Here is an 18,649-nt window from a genome sequence, read left to right on the forward strand (position 1 = left end):
CGACTTTTATCTAACTATTCACCTTGTAACGCATCGTTAATCTTAAAGGTATGCTTTATAGGAGCGCCAGACTTATTTACACCCGATGGTAGTGCTATAATAATGTAGGTCTACCAAGCGTATAGTTTTCTCTCTTTCTCTATCAAATACAATTATACCTAATTGGTTCATAAATGGAAAAAATATGTCCAATACAAACGGCTTCAAATTTGACCAGGGTTGGGATCTTTAAGAATACAACGATTGTAACGCGACGAAGAAATATTGCGCATGGTGAGGAGAGTGTGTGCATTAGTCAGTCTTGTACCACGTTTTTGCTCCTTTGTCTTTAATGTTTCTAAGTGGCCCATCTAGTTGAACTGTATAATCTCTAACCCTACCATGGGATACACCTTGTCGTGGTGGTAGGGCTCAGTAGTCACATTTTTCTGTGGCGAAGCTAAGTATCTCAGGCGGGTGATTGCTAGATTCCATGGCTTTAACCCATAAAGTTTGATGCGTGCTGCCATGATTCATGGAGTACAGAAATTTGAAAGAAATCTCAACGATCACTCATTAAACTTAATATACGAGTAGAAAACTATATTGACATGAATAGCACATTTTTCACGTACGTATAAAAACCTTCAGCATATATTTGGAAAAACCTCGCAAGAAGCACATTTTCACGAATCATGGACTGATTCTACCCTAGACACTTGCTCCCCTGTCCAATTTGAACCCCTGCTTTTGTTTTATGGCACTTTTTATTTGTTTAGATTTTGCAATATTTTTTTACGTTTTTCAATATTTTTCGTATTTATAATTGAATTGAATACGTCATTGAATATCGCTTTTGTTTATAATTTATAAGTTACAACACTTAATGGTCTAATTGCCTCGAAATGGGTGCGCAAATGCCGCCGTTGGGGGCGTGGTCTGAAGACAGATTTAATTAAATTTAACGTTGTCGAAATTCTGCTTTGTTCTTAATTATGGTTAATTAAAATTTGTCCCCTGTGAAACTATGCGTTCGGTTGTAATTGGAATTAAGTTTACCAATTTGCGCAAGCTGCTAGTAAATTATATTAAACTTAGCTGAAAGGATCGTTTTAATTGCTTCTTTTATAATTGACATATTTTAATTCACTTCATGAATATGCATTCAAGTGTTCTACGTGTATTCTTTACCAGAGGGTAAAACAATTCAAAAATTAAAAAATATTCTTAACAAGCGCAAAAGAAACAAGAAAATATAAATGTACATATAGGTACAGGTTCAAAATTAGTAAATACTAAAAATACGTAAACTCCACTCACTCCTCAAAAACATCAAAGTATTCTTTAGAGAATAAAAGACAGTCCCCTTCCGTTTTTTTTTATACATATGAAGTGAAGGAATTGACCTTACACCCTGAGGAATCCCATTGTATATCATTGTCGGAGTTACGTTTAAACCGAGGTTTAAACGATACGAGCCGGAGGTGAAGCTAGAAAAATATGCTAACGTCAGGAGCATGCACACTTTGAACTTTACCATGCATTAATTAGTACCTGCTCAATTAATCATTATAATCCTGCTTACCTTTACCTTTGTTTTATGGCCCTTTTACTTGTTTACCTTCTAACTGAGATAAGAATTCCGCTAAGCAAGCACATAAGTTACGATTCATTATGTGCTATACCGTCGGTTCAAGAGATCGGTACCGTTATTGAAGTTTGAAAAATAGTGCCACCATGAAATCAAGTGTGTACCATACAAAGACGATGATTATTCTTGCATCTGTTGTCACCCTAGTATGTTCGCTTTCTGTACCCGAACCACGAAAAGTAAGCAGTGAGTACCTGTGAAAATGAAAAAAATTCGCAATTTTTGTAGGCACCGCCAGAGGTAGTAGCGAAATGGAACGAAATGGTAATGCCCTATCACGAACTTTGCCTAAACGAAACTCACATTGATCCCGAACCTATCATTCACATGCTGTCATATTACGCTACTATTCCAGAGGAAAGAGAAATTCATTGCTATTGGAAATGCTTCCAAGAACATGCAAAATTTATATCTAATGGAAAAGTTGATCTCGATTTTATGGTAAAGACCGCATACAATTTATCACGGGAGTTAGCAGAAAAATGCGTTGTACTAGGGGACGGTGAAACTGATCTTTGTCAAAAATCGTACATAATTGTTAAGTGCATAGTAATGGATGGGGTGGTATAAGTGTGTTGGTACTAGTGGCGTAGTGGGGTTTTATACTATTTTAGTAATTTAGTTACATTTATGGTGGGTTTCTACAATCATTATCATTAGTTTACTATCAAAAATCATTAAAAAATAGCCAATAGAAATAAAAATTTATTGCACGTTGCTAACCAACGAAACGTCTTGAGCTTAGTGAACTAATGATAATGATTGTACCTATAAACCCACCATTAGATTGCAATTCTAGGTAAAATATTTAGGGTCAACTCAAAAGCATTGTGTGGTACACGTATCTTTCCTAAATAAACGGAGAGTTGAAAATGTTTCGCTGGAAACCATAATCTCGACGAAAATTGGTATCTGGGTATCTACTTAGGAAAACTAAACGAAAAAATTGTTTACTGCAATACTTGGCACGACAACGAAGAAGTCGTTAGGGTTCTATAATTATTCCTACACGCAAAATAGACGATACAATAGAAGTATTGCGCTCCAATCAACTGCTAAAGTAGCATTATATACGTCTTTCGCTATAGAAACCGTTGCACGTCATTGATTTGTGTATCAATTTTAGACATATGCTGCAACACTGCAACATGTACAAAAAAAACAAGTGTGCGAAATCTATAGAAAACTTGTCTGAAATTGATTCATAAATCAATGACGTGCGCCGGTTTTTATAGCGAAAGACGTATACCTATAATTTACTAGCAGTTCATATTAGACCGGGAGGCAGCGTACATAGTAACTAAACCATAAGCGACAAAAAATTCGACAATACAGGCTGAAAGTACGTTGAAAACTAATAATAAAATCACTCGTCTGCCAGTCGTAAGTGGCAGCATTAACTTGGGGCGGCGCTGAATAGGTGACTTCTTTAGGTGATCAACTAAATTACCAAACTATAAGGGTCACGGAAAAGATTTGTATCAAGAAATCCCATTTTTTCCATAGTTTTCAAATATGCTATGGCAGACGATTTCAAGTGCAGCGTTGGTAGCGAAAGACGCCCTCCAATGTAGGGAAAAACACCCCTGAACTAAACCATGAGGACCGTATAAAAATTATACATAAAAAATTCCTCTTTGTGTCACTACTTTAAAATATATCCTGGCAGATGATATTAAGTGTAGCTTTAATAGTGGCAGACGTCTTAGAAGTTAAAAAATTTAGGTACAGTAAATCCCAGCGAAGTCATACATCCGGTAAATGCGTGGGAACCCGGTAACACGTTACCCTGCGCGTTACACACATCAACACCCAAATTCACGAACATCTCTCGAAGATTTATTGAATTTCTGCGAGAGACCTACTTCCATCTATACCTTGATGGTAGCGTCAATTTTACATTTCCCAAAGCAATAACAGCAATATCCATATCGGAAGCGCTAATAATGACTTCGCTATTTGTTGGTAGTTTACCAAGATGGTAAATTATTCGAGAATCTGCCTCTTAGTGGCTGCAGCACAATTCAGTTTTTACCACATCATCTTCCCTTGTCACAAATTTATAGCACTTATCTTCATATGTTGCAAACACAACTTCCCTTCCAAGTAAAGAACAATAGGTCTTTTTTGCCTATGAACGGTATAAGTAGTCTGTAAGAGAGGCTTTGAGCTATCATTGCGAAGTGGTTTTATGAAATTTGCAGGCTGCTTCTGAGTGGAAACAGAAATTGAGTAGGATTGTAATCTTTCCTTATTTTGATCTCAACGATCATGTTCTGCGTCCTTCATGGAAGGGGCAACTATCTGTCAAAAGTAAGATGTACTTCTCTCGCTGACACAGCACAAATCTTGCCGAGGATGTGTTCAGAAAATCGTTCAAAGGTTTAAAAGATGCAAAAAAATAATCCATCGATTAAAACAACATCTACAACTGGCGATGGACTAGGAGCACTTGGAGAATCATACTTCCGAAAAAGTTCCAGCAAAACAAACTTGTCGATTTTAATCATCGATCCATCAATGTTGCATGCATAGAGACAACGGAACTGGAGTTTAGAACGAGCTGAAGATCTATCTTCTTTTCTCTTCAAGTTTTCTGTTTCTCAGTTTGAGAAGAATTCAAGAAATACCGATAATCTTATCGCGAAATAAACAATTTATTATTTTCCCTAATTTAATTCGTTTGATAACTCCAAGCGGTGCGTAAATCTATAGCTATCTCTGTTCGTTATGCTCTCGCGCGCTTATCTCTCACACGCTCGCACTCGCTGGGATTTACTATACCTAAATTTTGTAACTTCTAAGACGTCTAACTATTAAAGCTACACTTAATATCGTCTGCCACGATATATTTTAAAGTAGTGACAAAAAGAGGAATTTTTTATGTATAATTTTTATACAGTATTGCAAAAACGGGCGATCAGAATTATTTGCTCCTTACCATGTAAAACTCCATGTAGGATATTTTTTAAAGAGTTAAAAATACTAACGGTAGTTGACACATATATCCTCGAAATATCTTGCTACGCGTTTAAAAACAAATCAAGTTTCATAAATCCCGATCATAGATACAACACACGTAAAAAAACTCACTTGTATCCTTGTAGACATAGGACCACACTCTTTCAAAAGAATTTGTTATTCTGAGCGTGCCAAATTTTCAATGCCTTACCGAGCAATATTAAAGAAATTACTTCCTTTTCGAAATTTAGAATAACGCTGAAAAACTTTTTGATGGAGCAGTCATATTACCACTTGAGCGAATATCTCGAAAGATGATTTTATTGTTTTTTGTTCATTGTATGCTTTACCTTAACATTATAATTTATGTAAAATTGACAAATTGTTACGTACGTTCTATTCTTATACAAGTATATAGAATGTATCTTGTGACAATAATAAATATGATATGATATGATATGATATGATATACGGTCCTCATATGGTTTAGTTCAGGGGTGTTTTTCTCTACATTGGAGGGCGTCTTTCGCTACCAACGCTGCACTTGAAATCGTCTGCCATAGCATATTTGAAAACTATGGAAAAAATGGGATTTCTTGATACAAATCTTTTCCGTGACCCTTATAGTTTGGTAATTTAGTTGATCACCTAAAGAAGTCACCTATTCAGCGCCGCCTCTAGTTAATGCCGCCACTTACGACTGGCAGACGAGTGATTTTATTATTAGTTTTCAACGTACTTTCAGCCTGTATTGTCGAATTTTTTGTCGCTTATGGTTTAGTTACTATGTACGCTGCCTCCCGGTCTATATAATTAGCAAACCTAATTCCATTTCCAATTACGAATAATTGACAGCCGAACGCTTAGTTTCGCGTTGATTAATTTTCATTAATAATAAAGAACATACACAACTCTGTAACTTTTAACTTTAATTTATTAAGACCGTCCCTGATCAAAACCCCCTTTTGTTGCAGTTATTCATATCAGACCTCGCGCAGATTTATATCAGATGATAGTTACTTGTAAATATTTTATCTCTAATTGAATTGATTAATGTTAATTGAAAAGAATTTACTTTCTATTGGATTATTCCGAACTGAATATAATTAACAAATACTTCTAACGACACATTTCTACCTCTTCCCGCTATAAATGGAATGCTTGGCTACTTCCCAAACGCTTTCTTTACAATTTATATATCCATTCCTTAAGAACAACATAAACCGTGATAGCATGCTAGAAACGTAAATTTCTCGCCTTTATTGCTTTAGTCGCAACCAAATTCTGTTTATGCCTTACGTCATAAATTATTAGTTTACGTGCTTAATATCGGTCTAACATTAAATGGGCGTCATAAAAAACTTAGGTTAACGAAGCGCGTACTAGGGGACGCCGAGACTGATCTTTGTCAAAAATCGTACATAGTGGTCAGGTGCATAATAATAATAATAATAATATATTTGTGCTAATATCACTGCGATTTACACTCGTCAAAATTAACATAATATGATTAATCAAGTAGGTATTAACAAAAAAAAACAATAAGGTAAATAACAAAGTAATATAACGAGAAAAAGAGACAAACGGTTACAAAAATGGTACAACTATGAAATATTATCCGCTTCTAAGAATTCTTCAATTGAATAGAAGCATCTAGCAGGAAGGCTTTGATTTTGGTTTTTAGGCATTTTATTGGAAGATCGCGAACATCATGTGGTAGCTTGTTGTAAAATTTTTTTCCCATATTTTCAAAACTTAGAGAAGTTTTCGTTAACCTTAAATCGTTGTGAATTATGCATAGTAATGGAGGGGGTGGTATAAGAGTGTTGGCCCTTTCGTCAAGACCTGTGTGGCGTAGTAGTTTTATGGCTATTTTAGTAGTTTAGATTGTAAATGTACGTAAAATATACAGGATGTAACAATTTAGTACCCATGTTAAATACATTGTGTGGTACACGTAATCAAAACTAAGTAAACTGAGGGGGGAAAACGTTTTACTAGAATATCGACGTGAATTGATATCTAAGTATCTTCACAGGACAACTAATAGTTATTTAATATACATACCTTATAAGACGATAAAGGGACATCTTTTAACCACTGAGTGAATTAACTTTCGCGAGATGGGTAGTTTCCCTTTATTGTCGTGTATAATACAAAAGTTTATTTTATAGTATCGCAGGGGTTTCCTAAATTGCTCAACTGATGGTTGACAAATGTATCTAGACCTACTACTAAAGCCCCACTGATGGGAGCAAATGTATCTGGGGATTTGATATTAACACTCTGCTACACTTTGTTGATTAACAATTGAGTTTGTTTGGATTGAAAAATGAAAATTGCAATTAGAAAACTACCACAAAAATATAACGTCGAGATCAATTTCTCCGGTAACTAGCTCAGTCGCTACGATTTTTATTTCACCTGGTCTTAAGACAGTTTGCTCAAGGACCAAACCAAACATTTTTTACAAATAAACCATGAATCCAAAATATTTTGCTTGGAAGCTACGTCCATGACAGTCCCAAAACTTTAAAATTAGTAAGAATAGTAGGCACATCAAAAACTTGTACGATTTTATAATGGATCCAAATGTATATATAATCTTAATGATTTATTTAGATGTTGCTATAACACTTCACCTCTTTTGTCTTGGAAGAATTTGTGTTATTTGCACTCTCATGTTGTGAATTGAAAATAACGAGTTTATGCATGTTTATTTATTTACCTATTTATTGTCCCTTTCTTGTTCTGGGTCCTCAACAGGCGTTTTCCCTCCGCAGAAGGTCTTAAGTTGTTCTATACTACTCCGGTATTTACCTTACGAATTAGGAAAACTGCAGGAAAATCTAATTCGGAGTAGTCGGCAGAATGCAGAAGGGGTTATCTTCCTGTACTTGGCTTGACTTTTGCAAAATTTTTTTCGCCGGTGATATTTATACACCTTTCGACTCTATCGACATTCACATTCTATTACACTTCCATATTCTGTGCTATGGGAAGAACGTGTTCCGTGTACAGGGTAGGTACTGTGGTCAAATTTTACGCATGATCCTATTATTTTTAAGATAGTTTGTACGTGTGTAACGGTTTATTTTCTTATAATTATAAATATTATGGTATATTTTGTTGAATGATCCTCGTAACTTTTGGAAAGCAATCGTAACCTTCGAATAGATGACTCGATCTATCGTTGGAATTTTGACCAAGCAATTTTAAGGGGCGTTGGTTATCGATTGTCGACCTTCATTTCTCTCTTTCGACTGCAAGCTGTGATAGAGTGCACTTAAATTTTAATTAAACAGCAAACGCATTGAATTTTAATTACCGCAATTCTTAGTGTAGTAATCTTTGGCGATTGAATTCGGATTTGGGGATTCCGCAATATTTGGTGGACGGAATTTGGCCCCGGTAACTCCGATATAGGAGAATATTATAATTGCGTTTTTTTTCTGGCTAAGCGTAAGTATCCGCCATTTGCATTATATCCACTTGACGTATATTTTTTTCTTTAGGTTGGTTGATATTTCACATACAATTTTCCATCGAAGATTGCTGCATTTAAACAGGTATGTACATTTTTGGGTATTAACGCAAAGGGTTACCTGTAATTTTCTTTTAGGGTTTTTTATTTTAGTTCGAATGTAATTGCAGTCCTAATTGCAAATCCCAGTTTTAAGAACCAGTTCCAATACCATTTTGTGGAATTTAAAATTTTTTTATTGCAGGAACATTGCGATGACAGTTTGTTATCCCAAACTATTTGCACGGAGTTAATTCATATACATGGATACAACTTTGTAAGAAAGGATAGAGGTTCGAGAGGTGGAGTCGTTGGTATTTATATTCGGTCAAAAACACACTACTCCATCATTCATCCTAACCTTGTTAAAGAGCACTGGTACAAAAACATTCAGATTTCTAGATTCTATTATACTACCATAGCAAGGTTCAAGTTTGGGCACGGTAAATATCCGGCCCATTTGTTTAAAATTGGTATTCTAGACTCCCCAAACTGCGATTGCGGAGATCCCCAGGGCGACTTGAATCATCTGTTTTTTAGTTGTGTTAAGCGTGAGGCCAAAATTAGAAACCTATTAGAAAAGCTAAGCGAAAAAGGCGTAGCCTTTCCCACAAATATCCACGACCTTACTGCATAAACCAATCTACGATGTCATCATTGATTATGTAAGAGCAATTAGACTAAAACTGTAACTTTATGTGCGTCCATTGTATTGTAACCGTTACATTCATCTGTGTCCATATCCTTACATGTATTTGAACCTTCCGTGGCCATCCTATGTGTGGTACAAAGTCGCACTGATCGGCCCCTGTACGTGAAATGTTAAAACCACTGTCTATCCCTAGTTTGAGGTAACTACATCGTAGGCAAAATGGACATGACCCCGAAAAGCCTTATTTAAAAAAAATTCCATTATAAGTACATTATATCGTCCGCCCGCAACTAACGTATTTGTTTTTGTGAACAACTTAGAAATTGCGATATCTGGTTTTTTAACTAAGTGTAATGATCTTATTTGTGCTGGCGACATAAATTTAAACTTACTCCATCATGGAGGTGCAAAGACGGCATATTTTAGAGTAGCATGGTTTCTTTGAATATGATTTAGATCATATAAGCACTCCAACGATTGACGAAAAGTATTCCTACGTTGATTCATGCAATTTTGGTAAACCTGGAACTCGACCAGAAGTCATATACATGCGGTGCCAAGGAAGTGTTCAATGTCTCCGATCACTTGGGGGTTTTCTGTAAATCGAAATTGACCATGCACTAGAAATTAAACCCAAAAGCAAAATTCAAGAACTTAAAACGAGTAGACTTAAGACCTTTAATAATTATTTATCATATAAGACGATAAAGGGATATTTTGGTTTCTGGTTAAACAAATAAATAAATAAACGCCCTCCCTTTTGAGAAATTGCAACACCAACTCTACCTACCCGTTATACGTGACTGGGTCTTAATGAATTATAGGTACGTGCATTTTTGCAAATCGTTTCCTCATATTTAAGTGTATTATTAAACTCAACTTTTTTTTAATGTGCTTAACAGGTTATAACAAAATAAATAGTTTGCTTAAAAAGTAAAATCTATACTATTTGTAGCCAATAACAGCATCACGAATGTGATACTTAGACTTTAACCATCCTCTTCAATCCACCTCATTCATAACTACACACTGCACAAGAACGTATGATCTTTGACAGAGTTCTTCCTCCTGTTTTGCTTGTTCAACACACTTTTCAGCCAGCTCTGGAGTTAACTTGTATACCGTCTTCACCATTAGATCGACATCCATTTTGCCGTTGACCACAAATTTAATGTGCTCATGAAAGCACTTCCAATAGCAATGTATTACTTTTTCTTCAGGAAGTGTGAACTCGGCCAGCATATGGATGATAGGTTCGGGATTGTCGTGCGTTTCGTTTAAACAAAGTGTATGATAAGGGAGCACCATCTTCTTCCAATGCTCCACTAAATCGGGCGGTACCTAAAAAAAGTTATTTTAAACGTTCACATACTCCACACGTACAGTTCTCGCTTCTAGTGTTCCAAAGAAGCATGATAGAACGACTACTACAAGAACGATCATCTTCACTATTATATTTCAACTCCAAGTAGCGCATTTATAGGTTTGGAAGGATAGTTAACGCCTACTCAGGTGTGGTTAATTATTAAAGGAAAAGCGTAATTAGACCCATTAATTCGGTTAATTTAGAAACAATAAGGCCATTTATGTTTTTTAGGTGGGTATCAATTGACCAAATTATTCCCATCCCAGATGAAAAAGTAATTTACCTTGGAAGTTGCACCAAAAATATGAATGGCAAGTGCTTGTTTATAATAAACGTATTCTTAATAATTTCGTAAGGTGGGTTTGTGTCATTTAGATGACGAACTTTTGGACATTTGCAGGTCATATGTCAATGGAAATGTTTGCAATAATATTTTTTAAACAAACACGTATGTATATACAGCTTTTGTTAAACTCTTCCGAATTACTTCAAGAAATTAAGATTAAAGTACCATTTGTTAAGCTAAGGTAAAATAATACTATTTTTGCAACACAGCTTCATGTCCATGAACTAGGCAGGCCTACTACAGCAGACCATGGTTCTGCTTACTCATATCATTAGTGTTCCGTTAGTGCACGTTAGTGCCGCTGAAGAAATCGTTAGTGCACAAAAGGAAACTTACTATTTTTAAAAAATATTTGTGGGCCTGCTAACTTCATGCCAGCAGACCCATTTGAGAAAATCGATTCAATCTTTACACTAGTTAAACTAGCAGCGTTAGTGCTCGTTAGTGCCGCCAATATAAACGTTAGTTCTCAAAGTGTAACAGCTCAAAACGTTGTAAAAAGGGGTCTGCTAACTTCATGCAGTAGACCCACATTTGTCAAATTGGCCCTGTCCTAATGCGAATTTGAATTTGCTCGTTAGTGCTTCACATGCGAACGTTAGTGCTGTAAGGGATCCGCACCAAAAAGGTATCAAACCACCTCAAAATTAAACCTGGTTTATTGGGACCTGCCAACTTCACGCCAGTAGACCAACGAACGAAATTCGTTTGATTTTCTACTTTAATCGACCGTTAAGTATTAGTGCTCGTTAGTGCCGCCCAATATAAACGTTAGTGCTCAAAGTGTAATAGCTCAAAACGTTGTAAAAAGGGGTCTGCTAACTTCATGCAGCAGACGCACATTTGTCAATTTGGCCCTGTTCTAATGCGAATTTAAAGTGGCTTCACATTCGAACGTTAGTGCTGCAAGAGATCCTCGCCAAACAGGTACCAAACCACCTCAAAATTAAACGTGGCTTATTGGGACCTGCCAACTTCACGCCGATATACCAACAAACGAAATCCGTTTGGTCAATTTGACAAATGTGCGTCTGCTGCATGAAATTAGCAGACCCCTTTTTACAACGTTTTGAGCTGGTACACTTTGAGCACTAACGTTTATATTGGCGACACTAAAGAGCACTAATACTTACCGGTCGATTAAAGTAGAAAATCAAACGGATTTCGTTCATTGGGAATAAAGTTGGCAGGTCCCAATAAGTCAAGTTTAATTTTGAGGTGGTTTGGTACCTTTTTGATGCGGATCCCTTGCAGCACTAACGTTCGCATGTGAAGCACTAATGAGCACTAACGAGCCGCTTCAAATTCGCATTAGGACAGAGCCAATTTGACAAATGTGGGTCTGCTGCATGAAGTTAGCAGACCCCTTTTTACAACTTTTTGAGCTGTTACACTTTGAGCACTAACGTTTATATTGGCGGCACTAACAAGCACTAACGCTGCTAGTTTAACTAGTTTAAAGATTGAATCGATTTTCTCAAATGGGTCTGCTGGCATGAAGTTAGCAGGCCAACAAATATTTTTTAAAAATAGTAAGTTTCCTTTTGTGCACTAACGATTTCTTCAGCGGCACTAACGTGCACTAACGGAACACTAACGACATGAGTAAGCAGAACCATGGTCTGCTATAGTAGGCCTGCCAAGTTCATGGACATCACAACTTCCCCACTTATTAAGATCTTGATCACTTTAAATAAGTTGTCCTCAGTTAATGATATCGACTTTTTTCATGATCCCCTAAATTCAATAATACATAAAATTAGATATTAAGTCCTAATAGTTGTTCAGAGCCCCAGTGCCATGTAATTGGAATTTTTATTCTGTATGGTTTCTGGTTAAACAAATAAATAAATAAACGGGCAATGATATTCTCACTTACAACAAAAATGGGTTGGAGACGAAATAAAGGAAAAATGGTTGCATGCATATCCACTTGTCGTCGGATAACGTTTTTTTCTACGTTTTTTCTTCGACTAACAGTGCCTTTTGAATACAAAACGCCCCTTTTGCAAAACGGTCGATGGAAAAACTATTTAATACATGTCAAAAAGTATTCAGTTTTGTTAATAATAATCCAATAAACTTGTCAGTACAAGTAATATACGGAGTTCGGTTAAACACTCACTAACACGACTCTGGCAGATACTTCTTTTAAAAAATCAGTCTTAATACGCCAAAACTGGCTTGAGGACAAAAAACACTAAAATTTATGACTGCTCCGATTATAAGACTTCTCTTGTATTACAACAACTTTCTTCATTCATAAATGATAACACAACTTTCTAAACTCGAAATTCTTGCACAACGTTAAGCTTGCTCCGCATTACTTTGTTAACATGAAGACGACTACGTTTTTCTTCTTCTAAGGCGCATATTCGGCTAGACTACCGGTGAAAATTAGTGTCACAGACTTTACGACCTGTTTCAAAATAGAAACAACCCCGTTTATTGTTAATCCTTGCTATTTAAGAGAAAAAATCACTTCCAATAATAAATGCAACATCTTGTTCCCAGGCGTCGCTCGAAATTCCGCACCGTCGCGTCGCCCGATCTGATCGACACCTGCGTGGGTTACCTCGCACGTGGCATTGTTTATCCACAATCCAATTAAATTTTTGTCCGATCATAATACCTGGTCAGATAAACCATTTAACTCTCGTAAAATGTTCCCTTATTAATTATGCCGACTAAATGTGCAATAAGAAACTAACATTAAAATGGCAATTCAACAAAATTTTCCTTTGTGTGTCCATTTGAAATAAAAAGAAAACCACGTCTTACGAATTGCGCAGGATATATACCGTGTAAACGTATATGGTACGTCTGTTGAGCGGTTAGTTCTCTTTATATGTAATTTTTTTAATTTTGACATCACAACAAACAAAAGTCTATTAATAAACATCTGCCATCAATTTTAAAATAATATTAGAGACAGGCGTTTTTCGTTGTCTATTTGCTTGGTAGCATATACGAGTATTACGTAATTTTTCAAAAATTGTAAAATAAATTTTGGTCGGCAAAGGCTGTCAATATGAAATATCAAATGTATTAATTAAATGTATTGATGGCATACATTAATAAACCTTTTTGTTATGTTGTCAAAATTGCAAAAAATTACTTAAAAATAGAACTGACCGCTCAATAGACGTATCATATACATTTATACGCTAGTTCTAACCTATGTAAAAAGACAATTTATTTATTTATTTATTCATTGTTCCTCCCGCATAGTGCTTTTTAGTGGTGCCCTTGCAGAAGGTCTTAAGTTATTCTATACTACTCCGCTAACGTCTCTTTGGCCATTGTTAATTTTCATAACATTATATTTTGTTGTAAATTGTGGTACAACATGCGTCAAGTTTTTTGGAATTGGTAATTATTAACGTTCTATAAAAAATAGCGTTAATAAAAGCGTCTGCGTCACTCGGGATTCAATCACAGGTCTGGTGATATACATTTATATTGAAAATAACCTCTACGAGAAATAGTTCGTTTTACATATTATACTATTTTTTATTCCTATGTCCCACTAAAAAAGCCATGAACATTGCCATTAGAATCGCAACCGCGTGTTCTTATAGAAAAAGTTAAGATGAACATATTTTTTTAGAAATTTTTATCTGAGAAATAAGAAGAAAAATAACGACATGGAATTTTAGTTATACTATACTCCTAGTCGTGCATTAGTATTATATTTAAAGGTTCAGTATAATATTGTTGACGAAATCTTGTTTGTTCGATAAATCAAGGCAGTTCCCATATTTGGTATTTTAAAATACAATTCGAGATTCACACTTCACAAATTAAATTTATTTATTATTAATGTATGCAAATACTCAAATTAACAAACAATTCTTTGGTAAAGTGATGTGAAATTTAAGGTGGCTAAGATAATGTTAATGAAAACAGAAGAAAAATTCCATCAAGGGAATTTAAAAGCGTAACTATGTTACCATAAATAGTAATCGTAATATGAATCATCCCTTAAAGAAATCAACTGTTCATCACTCTTGTTTCTCTATAGTCTTCGCAAACGTAATGGATTGTCTTTTCCAAGTGTAAATGTACAAAGAACAAATCAGATCATAAGCCAGGATTATAGTAGAAAGGATACGGGCGGCGTTTTAAAAGACTAGTGACCAATGTGTATAAGAGTGATGACTGATGTGGGTGCTGAGTTACCGAGAGTACCATGATTGATTTATTTATTTCATGAATGACAGTGTTATTTAGAAGTCTCTAAAACCTACTCTGGTAGGTTAATTTTGAATATAGTTTCTAGCCTGTCTTAAAAGACATCAGTTCGGTTTTTTTTGTACTCAAAAGGGAAAGTATGCAGTTGAGTTAGTGTACAAAATTTCATGTTAAAAAAATTGGATTGCGCAAATGCCAAAGCTGAGTTGCGCATGGGCAAACTGTAATTTAAATTTTCTGAAAAAACAGCGTTGAGTTACATTAACGTGATACGTGTATAATTTTTCATTTTTGTGTTGAATATATCCGTTTTGGAAATATTATTCTTACGATTTCTATAATCTCTGTAGTCAATTTGTATTTCAATGTTATTGCAATTGGTTAGACCACCAACAATACACATCTCTAGACGATGTGTTCTTTGAGCGAAACCAACGATGTATCTCTATCCTTCCCAGTTTTGCATATTCTCCTCATTTATTGTTAAACACAATAGATCATGTATAATGATCAAGGACTAATTATAATAATACTTTATAATAATACTTTATTGCTCAAACAGAAAACATTCCAATGATAGAGCAACAATACAATTACAATTACAAGAGTGAAATTAAAATAATGTAACTAAAATAGTATACTTAAGTAAATTAATATTATAAACATACAAAATTTGTAAAAGTGCATTGAAAGATAATTAAATTCGATTAAATTGCGCAAAATAAACCAAAAATATATATAAATTATATTAAAACGTGCAAATGAACAACAGAGATACACAAGAGATATAAGTAATAGGAGTAATGAAAGAGAAAGATAAAATAAAAAATAAAATAAAAAATAAAAATAATATGTAATAATTATCTTAAAGAATTATTGAGCTTAGTAATGAGTTGGCGAAGTATTTCCGGTAGAGAGGTATATTGTATATCACAATCCTGGCAGACCATATTAAAATTACGAGACATGATTAATGTAGGGGCTTTACACAATATATTAGTTCTCGGAGTGCGGTAAGTGAAAGTTAGTGTAAGCCTGCTGTTGCGCTGAGGAACAGAAAAGTTTAGGTGTGCAAGGAGATTAGGAGAGTCTACAAGATTGTGCAATAAGCCCAATAAAAACTTAACACTGTTCACAATTCGGCGGCATTCCATCGACTGGACAGTATACCGGGATAGGAGAGATTGGTGTGGAAAGCCTCTTTCAGGATACGCGCCATCAAGCTTAAAAGAAACGTACTTCAAGAATCTGCGTTGTACTTGTTCAATAAGCTGTTTTTGCACATCGTACTGCGGGTACCAAACTATATCGCAATATTCTAATTTGGGTCTCACTAACGTAAAGTACAGGCGAAACAAAACCTGTGTATCCGTAAAAGATTTTGAATTTCTTATAATAAAACCTAATGTTTTAGATGCCGACGCACATACAGATTTGACATGTTCAGAAAATTGTAACTTCGAGTCAAAGATAACTCCAAGATCTTTTACTAATGAAGATCTAGACAAAGTAGTATCATTAATCGCGGATTGGTATAAAATGGGTTTGCGTTTTCTGCTGTACGCCACTACCTTACATTTGGGTATATTTAAATTGAGGGAATTGAGTTCACACCAACTACAAACCGAATTAATTTGCTGCTGTAAGGAAATACAATCGGCGATATTAGATATTTGTGTATATATTTCCAAATCGTCAGCAAAAAGGAGATGAGGTGTAGAGATTGAGTACGAAATGTTGTTTATAAATAGGAGAAATAAAAGAGGGCTCAGATTTGACCCCTGGGGTACCCCAGAGGATGCAATGAATGGATTAGACATGAATCCATTAAACGCGACAAATTGATGTCTGTTAGATAAGTACGACGAAAAGAAATTTAAGAGCGAATCAGATAAACCAAAAAGTTCTAACTTCCTAATTATAATTTGGTGATGGTGTTATGTAAACAAGTTTATCGAAAAGCTGTACAATATTTGACTGGAGACGCACAAATGCCTATTTCTTTTACCATTGAGTAAATTACTTATTCAATGCATTTACTGCATTTTTCTATAATAACACCTTCTGTAAATTACCTGGTTCTCAGGTTATTAGTGGACTAGATTAGCATTTTTGTTAACATATTTAATTACCCCTTTATTTCCTCTGATTTGTTCTAATCAATTTATAGATTTTTATAGTTATTAGATAGACATGTGCATGAATGAATTCACTTAGGTATGGTAAAACCTAATAAACCGGCACTTCGAACACCTAAAATAAATCTCTTTATTTTCTTATACAGGTATATTCCAGATATGCTTTTGTTTTTTTAAAAAATCCACAGTTTACTAGATATGAGCGAAAAACAGACTTAATGATTTTTTTTCTAAATGTTGTAGATGCAAAGAACAAAAATTATAGATTTTTTTCCGCTTACTAAGATACATTTATTAATATTTATACTTCTTTTATGATTTTCGAGTTATAACGTAATCTTACATTTTTTTAAATGGTAATCATAGTTGACTGTGGCATTTTTAAAAAGTGCATTTTTTCTGTTTACAATGATATAAGGTTCATTGTACTTACTTTGACAAATAAACATGATACAGAACTGTTTGTATTATTAAGAGTAGTAAAAACAGATTTTGCCATGGGAAACACATTTGTTCTCTGAATACTGTCTATTATAATATTTAACTTGCAGTTAGTTGTGCGACGGGGCACCGTTATGTTGAAACCAGCGTAAATTACGTCGTGTTTCCAAATCTAACCCATCCTACATATCTTGAAATTCATTTGGTAGAAAATGAAGATAACATTGGCTTGTCCAATTTTCGTCGTAAATGAAAGGTTGCTATCTCACTAGCTATTGCTTTCCATGGTCAACTCTGATTACTTACCTCTCAATACGAAAATTACTGCAGGGCGTTTATTTATTAAAGTACATTTAGCAAGCCTTACCTAAATCGTTATAAAGAGAAAAATTTGTCCTTTTTAAAAATGTCAAAGCCAACCATGACTATACCATTTAAAAAAATTAAAGTTTGTATTATAACTCAAAAATTGATTGTTGATCCTCTATTTTCTGAGAGGCAAACTCCGAGATGATATCAGTTCATATAAGTTGATGTGTGATACCATCATAAGAAAACGAGAAATCTCAAGAAACACAAAAATGAAAGTATACAAATCTATTTTTCGACCTATACTGACATATGGCTGCGAAGGATGGATACTGGACAATAGAACAAAGAGCAAAATACAATCTCTGGAAATGAAATATTTAAGGGCAGTGAAAGGTATAACTAGATGCGACAGAATCAGAAATTCGGACGTACGCGAAGAATTAGGAATTAAATCGATGACCGAATTTATTGAAAATAAACAACTTGGATGGTGGGGACATTTACAGAGGATGCACAATCAATCACAGGTTAAACAGGTGTGGGAAGCTAAACCACAAGGAAGAAAGCGAAAAGGTCGACCAAAGAAAACGTGGGATGAAGTGATTGCAGAGATAATTACAACAAGAGGATCAACCTGGAGGGAGGCAAAACAAACGGCGTTGGATAAGAAAGCTTGGTTCAAATTTATAAACGATTAATGCTTATTTAGATATTGTACTATATTTGTAGTATACCCCGTACACCGAAAGGTAAACACGGGTTTTTGATATATATATATATATAAGTTGATGTGAAGTTTGCGGGATTCCATCATACTCAAACGGAAAAAATAAATAGTTGAAATTTTTTAAAAGTGGGAGAATTTGTTTTACCCACCACTAATTACCGGGAAAACCCAAAATTTCGCCCATGTTTTGATACAAATATTCATTTTCGTGATGTCTCGCTATCTTGACTTGACATGAGCAAAGCAATGGCACTTTTTATAAATAAACTTATCAGTGTCGTCTATTAGTTATCGTATCCTGCTTAGAAATTTAGCTAAAAAGGGGAATTGGAACATTTTTTTGTAACAGTTAAAATGAA

General features: G+C 34.8%; 3 protein-coding genes across 3 annotated transcripts; 2 read left to right on the top strand and 1 right to left on the bottom strand.

Moving 5' to 3' along the window:
* The first annotated feature begins 1,619 nt into the window (after positions 1–1,619).
* On the top strand, positions 1,620–2,506 carry LOC116172440. The gene is made up of 2 exons (XM_031489657.1): positions 1,620–1,809; positions 1,859–2,506. Exons 1-2 carry the CDS (start codon positions 1,717–1,719, stop codon positions 2,198–2,200), a joined length of 435 nt encoding a protein of 144 aa, XP_031345517.1. The 5' UTR covers positions 1,620–1,716; the 3' UTR covers positions 2,201–2,506.
* Positions 2,507–9,514: 7,008 nt separating this feature from the next.
* Positions 9,515–10,303, bottom strand: LOC116172219. Its single transcript, XM_031489384.1, has 2 exons — positions 10,150–10,303; positions 9,515–10,107 (listed from the first exon to the last, which is right to left on the bottom strand). The coding sequence occupies exons 1-2, from the start codon at positions 10,207–10,209 to the stop codon at positions 9,769–9,771; spliced, it is 399 nt and encodes a 132-aa protein (XP_031345244.1). The 5' UTR covers positions 10,210–10,303; the 3' UTR covers positions 9,515–9,768.
* A 7,628-nt stretch (positions 10,304–17,931) lies between these two features.
* On the top strand, positions 17,932–18,261 carry LOC116170703. The gene has a single exon (XM_031487207.1). It carries the CDS (start codon positions 17,932–17,934, stop codon positions 18,259–18,261), a length of 330 nt encoding a protein of 109 aa, XP_031343067.1.
* The last annotated feature ends 388 nt before the right edge of the window (positions 18,262–18,649 follow it).

This window comes from Photinus pyralis, unplaced genomic scaffold (genome assembly GCF_008802855.1).
Source record: "Photinus pyralis isolate 1611_PpyrPB1 unplaced genomic scaffold, Ppyr1.3 Ppyr1.4_LG5, whole genome shotgun sequence".
NCBI lineage: Eukaryota > Metazoa > Arthropoda > Insecta > Coleoptera > Lampyridae > Photinus > Photinus pyralis.